Here is a 7269-nt window from a genome sequence, read left to right on the forward strand (position 1 = left end):
TGGAGTGCTAGTAGCTGTATATATACATGGTACATTGAATGAGGTAGGTGAGCTTCTTCTCTAAATATCTGAGATATTTACAAGGTGGATGACTATGGGATCCTTTTTTCCACATATTTTCCTAACAAGCTCTCCCTAATACATGTACTTATATCTTTATTAATCTTGAAAAAATTAAAGTATGACAAAAATTGGGTGCATATTTGCAAAAGGGTATGCTTATACGTATGGATTGGGCTATGAGGAAACATTCAATCCATTTGTAAAAATGGTTACATTTAGATCAATGATTGCCTTGGCTTTAATTATGGCTAGAATCTATATTAGATGGATGTAAGAATGCATTTTTCAATGGTACGCTAAAAGAGGAGGTATATATGAAGCAATTGGAAGGATATGTACACCTAGAGTATCAACATTATATATACAAGCTAAAGAGAATATTGTATGGATTGAAGCAAGCACCTAGAGCTTGGTGTGATAAGACTAGCAGGTTTCTATGCATCATTGGGGGGCTTATTATATATATATCCTCTATATCACGTTTGTTCAAGGCCTATTTATAAATATTCTTATCTTTGAATTTTTCTTGAATAAAATACAACTCTTTTTTTAATTCAATGAGTATATGACATCCTTTTGTATTATTGAAAAAATGTATAAAAAGTGTCTTTAAAATTTCTTATTTTAAACTAATGTGTTACAAACATATATTCATGAGTGAATCCACCAAGTATGAAGCATGGGCTTCTAGCAGTATATGGTTGATTATTCTTGTTACATCAGACATTCTAAGAATGGTATGTTGGCTGTGGTCATCTATGTTGATGATCTCATCATTAGATGTACTCATAGAAAAGAGACTAAGGAAGTAAAACTTGGCTTCCATATGGAGTTTAACATTAAGAACCTTCGACTACTAAGATACGTCTTAGGCATGTAAGTGATAGATATGCCAAATGGAATTTGGCTGGTGAAAAGATAGCACTCCTCAAAAATATTGGAAAAGTATGGGATGAATGCATGTAAGTTTGTTGATAGACCATTAGACCAAAATGTGAAGATGGCTTATGACTGACAGTATGTTAAAGACATTATGATGTTCACGAATATGTTTGATAGTTTGATCTACTTAACAATAATAAGACTAGATTTGAGTTATATAGTTGGAATAATAAACTAGCTTATGTAAAAGCCATGCAAATCACGCTTGGAGGCAATAAGAAGAGTGCTAAGTTATGTGAAGAAGATAGTGAGTTATGGCTTGTTCCATAAGAAAGGAATCAAGTCTAATTTGTTTGGATATATAGATGTAGACTAGATAGGAAATACTATGGATAGGATATCTATTAGTGGATATGATTTTTCATTTAGTTCAACCATGGTGATTTGGATTGAAAAGAAAAAACCTACAGTAGCATTACCAAGCACTGAAGCAAAGTATAGAGGAGTAGCATTGGTAGTTTGTGAGCAAACATGATTGAGACTACTTTTATGTGACATGGAGATTGAGATAGATGGTGGAGTTATCATGTATTGTGAAACATTAGTAGCATTATGCTCACAACAAAGAACCCGGTCTATTATGCAAGGACAAAGTAGCAATGAAGTGCACTATCAATTTATAAGAGAGAAAGTCATGGATGGAGACATAGACTTGTTACATGTCAAAACCAAGCCAAGTTGTGGATATCTTCATAAATGTCCTTGGAGGACTATGTTTACAAGCTCATTTTGAGCTTGAGGAGGAGTGTTGAGAAATATGTGTTAGGTTATGTTCATATCCTATGTATGCGTCAAATGAAGTTAGGCTATGTGTAAAGTACCCTTAAATGTCAATAGAGTATCTATCCACTTCATGAGATACTCATAGTAGAGAGTGGAGAATGGAAGAAGACAATGAAGAATGAAGTATCCTATTTAAGCATGATGCATGCTCTTATACACATGGGTGCTTCCACTGGTGGATGTGTAATATACCAATAAGCTCCATCTCACATAAATAATGGAAAACTAATTTTGTAAGAACATTTATAGCTCAAACTTATTTATGAGTATCTTGTCAAAAAGCACTAACCATAGTCAAAAAGATAAAATTAATAGTTAAATTTATTCAAGCATAACCCAACAATAGTTGTCAAATAAAAAAAACTTTGGTTACTAATAAATTAATTGATAAAGTTAGTTAGAATTAGTTTTTATAAAAGAAATAGAGAGAGAGAGAGAGAGAGAGAGAGAGAGAGAGAGAGAGAGAGGGAGGGAGGGAGGGAGGGAGGGAGGGAGGGAGAGAATCTTTTTATACAATCATTTTCATCAATATCAATATTATCGTCATCCCTTGTTACTAGAAATAATTCGACAATCTAGTTAGCTAGTTAGCCCTTAAAGACACTTTGGTATGAATTTCAAGATTTGCATATCAAACAACTCTATTGAACACCACATCCACAACAATTTTCCTTTATCTAGGTATTGGAATAATTTAACTTGTCATAGAAACATACTCTATATAAGAATAATAATAAATGTTATAATAAAAAAGGGCTAGGGCTTTAGAGTACTTCTAGGTGTCCTAAGCTTAGTACAAGGATAGGAACCATGTTCAAATAGGGAGCTTATTGACTATAAGTTTCCCTAATAGAACAATAAAGAGACTTGAAGGGTACAACAAGAGAAATAGAAGTATAATGTTGAAGCAACAAGTAATGTGGACTCTTAATAAAATAAGAAAACCAAAATAAAATACATCAAATAGGAATATACTTACAAAGTCTAGGTTGAAGGTGGAAAAACCATAACTCCTAAGATGGAACGTCGAGCCAAAATCAACCCGCATGCACATTGCCTCCTTCTGCCTCCCTTTTCTACTGCTTCCACTTGTTTGAAGTTTGTCTTATTTCTTTTTTATTGTTTTCCACTACTCTTTCTAAAGCTAGCTAGGACAAGATATGCCGTTATGATACACAACTTACACCTTTGAGTGAAGGTGGAAGAGGTGTCTTACGATGCATGTTTACATATAATAATCTAAAAATATATCTACTAAAGATGTTTGTGGGAACTCAGCATGGAGAGTCCTTATGGCCTAACTTTTTTTCTAGAGGTCAGTGGGAACTTAGCATGGAGAGTCCTTATGACTTGATTTTTTTTCTAGAGGTCTTAATTTCTCCATGTAGTTGTTATTTTGTACTTGTATGTTGATATGACAAGCTCGTACATTTGAGCAAGAACTCTTTTCTATTCCTTGTTTATGACCAATTGACTTGTTTGATTGTTGATCAAGTATAATAAATTGGGAGGAGTCACAAGTGTCCCAACCTTACATTGTATACATTTGTAAATTCCTTGGATTGGGAGGGGCGGTTGAGACAAGATGGAATCTTTGGGACACTATATGCACCTGCCTCATAAGCCATAGTGTCAATGGCTAGGAAAGTGAGTTTGTGGTTAGGGGTAGGGGAATAGAAGGTGGATCCATGGTGGTAGGATTTGAACCTTGGAGACTACTAAAAAATATATCAAAAGTCACAAAGCCATAAATTGAATAGGTTTGTTGCTCCTACCATAGTGAATGTGATGAAAGGCCTATGATGGCCCAAGAACTAAGAAATGGACCAAGGAATTGATATAGAAGGGTGTGACCTTTTTCCATATCGAGCTTAGGCTTCACTACATAGAGATATGATCCATGCTCAGCATCACAAGTTCTTGGATTTTCTTCTCTTAATGTACCCAAACCTCCATGTTAGTACCATGTGACCTTCATATGGTAGCCAATCTCCTCTATCTAGTCTTTCTCTCTTCTTTACTCTCTCCACTCTCATCCCCCCCCCCTCTCTCTCTCTCTCTCTCTCTCTCTCTCTCTCTCTCTCTCTCTCTCTCTCTCTCTCTCTACTTATGCAAGTGGTTGGGCGGGGTACCATGCTATATCCACATGCAACCAAAATAAGGATACATACAACTCTACTTTCTCTCTCCTCTCTCTTTTCTTTCTACAATCTCTCTGCTATTGTCTCTCCTCTCTCAACTCTCCTCTTTCTACTCTTTCTCTCTATTCTCTCTCCTCTTTCTACTCTCACTCACTCACTCACTCACTCTCACATATATATGTACACACACACACACACATAGTCTAAATATTCTCTCTCCTCTCCATCTCTCTTCTCCCCCTTCATCCCCCTCTCTCTCTCTCCAAACTAATACTTCAAAAAAACACATAGATCTTTACTCATTTCCACCTACATAGCACATTCATGCTCTAAGCTTTCAAAAATCAACTATGGAAGTGGGAAAAAAAGAAATAATAGGTTTTAAGACTTTGAAAATCAATAGAATAGGGAACTCTTGGTCGAAATGATTTTAACTAACACGAGAATAACTTCAAAATGTTTGATGGAAAACATTTTAAGTTGCGTTTGTATCTACATCAGTATGTGTACTTGTATTTTTACGAATGATATACATATCAATGTGCATACTGACATAAATGCCGTACTTGTGTTCTCTTTTTTCTTTGGGCATGCATAAAAAATCAGTGTTGGTATTCCCCTCATCCCTTTTATTAGATCAATGAAGGACCCTTGAATGTCATTTCAATTGCCCCTTTACTCTAGGCATCATATATCCACTAGTGAAACAATCAACTAGCTAGTTTCAACAAGTAAATGTTTGACTCTTGGATTAGGAGAGATCACATTCCTCATGACATTCAAACTATGAAGAGATGTACAACTTGGGTGAGACCTCCCTTACATATGATATGTATCACACACACACACACACACACAAACACACACACACACACACACACACACACAATGGAACACACAATTGCATAATGAGTCTTGTATTGAACTTCATTTATTGCATTGAAATCTCACTATGCAACATTGCATTGTGCATGGAACTCCAATAATTTGCAAACTTGTGATCTACCCAACAACATTATAAATGGCTATGGTAGAATAAAAAATTATGAGTTGTAAATGTTTTACCATTATTATGGTTGTATATAGTGAAAACAAAGCGAGATTTTTCCTAGTTGCATATGCGAATTGAAGATTCTTTTTTAAATACAAAGTGATTATTGTTAAACACAAGTATGCACCACTTGTGTTCACCAAGTCAAGGTTTAATGCTATGAGTAATGGCCTGTATATGAGAAGCATTATGAAAAAATCCCTTCAATTTTAGGGTAGAGCTGTTAAAACCTTTAAGGTAATTTACACTCCAACATGGCATAAATCGAAATATTGCTCTTAGAAAAACCTGTCATTGCAAGTGGAAGGTGTTTTTTGTCTTTGGCCGCTCTCAAACAGTGTACTGTGGGAGAACACACACACACACACACTCTCTCTCTCTCTCTCTCTCTCACACTCACTCACTCTCACTCTCTCTCTCTCCATCGGGAATCGAGAATACTGCGGGCAATTAGACACTAGAGGCAGATCATTAAGCACGCCTATGACATGTGGAACGTTACCTTATTAACGAAGAAGTAGAATGCTTGGGAGTCGGGACTTGGGAACACACTACCCGGCAAAGGAAGCAAAAGTCGGAAAGGTGACGTAGAAAAACGTTGAAATAGAAATAGGGTGGGAGGGGAAAGGGGAGGGTGGACTGCGCAGGGAAGGCGGGTGGGGGCGGAAAGGGGTTATAGGCTCATGCTGCATGCATCTGCATATAAACGAAAGTATGATGATAGCGGTATAGCTTGTCGGGCAGACAAAGGAAGTTTATTTTTTTTTTTGGGGGGGAGAGGGGAGGTCGAGGGGGCGGCACAGAGGACGAGAAGCGACATTCTTCTTCTGGGTGGCAGGCATGCGGGGGGTACGCGTGCGACATGAGTTTCTAGGACAAGGCAAGGAAAAGCACAGAGAGAGAGAGAGAGAGAGAGAGAGAGAGAGAGAAAGAGAGAGCTCTCGCTCTCTCTCTCTCTCTCTCTCTCTCGCGTGCCTACGGCTATATAAAGTCGGGCCCCCCTCTCGGAGCATCACGCCATTGCCACCACCCTTCTTCCGTCAGCCACCCCACTATTACGTCAACACTCCCCCTGCTTATCATCTGCACTCTCGCCTCTCTCTCCCTCTCAGCTTTCATCACCCTCCTTTTGAATCACCATCGCCGACGTATCATGCAACGCGGCCGGATGCAGCAAGATCAGCTCCTCTTCGCGGACCTCACGAACGACATCGACCATTACCACCATCAGTATCACCCTCACCACCACCATCACCATCGCCACAGGCCCTCCGCCACCCTGCAGCTGCTGGGGTCCATGGAGCGGTCGGCCTCATCCCCGCCGTCCGCGGCAGAGCGCATCGAACGGCTGGTGGCCGAGAACGCCGTCGTGGTGTTCAGCGTGTCGTCGTGCTGCATGTGCCACGTGGTGAAGCAGTTGTTCTGCAGCATGGGGGTGAGCCCCACCGTGGTGGAGCTGGACAAGGAAGCCGGCGCCGGCGGGGTCGAGATGGAGAAGGCCCTGGTTCGAATCCTGGGTGAGCGCCCCGCTGTCCCCTCCGTCTTCGTCGGCGGCAAGCTCATCGGCAGCCTGGACCGCCTCATGGCCTCCCACATCAGTGGCTCCCTCATCCCCCAGCTCAAAGAGGCAGGCGCCCTCTGGCTGTAATTATCAGAGTTACCTCTCCCAAAAAGCCTAGCTAAGCTTAAATCTAGGGTTATATACCTTCTCCAAAAAAAAAAAAACTAGCTACACATCAAACTTAGGCATAATATCGTTTCATCCTTCGTCAACTCTCTCTATATCTTTGTCTCCCTCCCTCCCTCTCTCTCTCAGCGTTTAATATACACAAAAAGTTTTTAGCTTCTTATACATGACGTTCCTCTAAATTTTCAACATTATTATGCTCTATTTTGTGACTTATGAATCATTATGGCTATCGGCATAATTGTCATCATCATCATCATAAACACCATCATCATCATCATCAACATTCTATTTGTTTGTCAGAGTCTTTGTATTCCCTTCTCCTTCTTCTTCTTCTTCATCATCATCTTCTTCTTCTTCTTCTTCTTCTTCTTCAACTTCCTCCTTGATCTCCTTCTTTGGTTCTTCTACAAGAACAAGAGAATCTTTATGACTTACGAATGATTGTGGTTGTCATCATAATTTTTATTTTCATTATTGTTATGATCATCATTAGCATCATAATTATCATTGTGGTTGCGAGTGTGTCATCATCATCTGTCCCTTCTCTTGTTCTTGTTCTTCTTGTTCTTCTTCTTCTTCTTCTTTGAATCTTCCAGAAG

General features: G+C 39.0%; 1 protein-coding gene across 1 annotated transcript; it reads left to right on the forward strand.

Moving 5' to 3' along the window:
• The first annotated feature begins 6008 nt into the window (after window positions 1-6008).
• LOC148041334 (glutaredoxin-C1-like) lies at window positions 6009-6836 on the forward strand. The gene has a single exon (XM_087687983.1). It carries the CDS (start codon window positions 6134-6136, stop codon window positions 6626-6628), a length of 495 nt encoding a protein of 164 aa, XP_087544109.1. The 5' UTR covers window positions 6009-6133; the 3' UTR covers window positions 6629-6836.
• Window positions 6837-7269: the final 433 nt, after the last annotated feature.

This window comes from Lygodium microphyllum, chromosome 1, assembly GCF_053477565.2.
Source record: "Lygodium microphyllum isolate KBCC chromosome 1, Lygodium_microphyllum_v1.1.10, whole genome shotgun sequence".
NCBI lineage: Eukaryota > Viridiplantae > Streptophyta > Polypodiopsida > Schizaeales > Lygodiaceae > Lygodium > Lygodium microphyllum.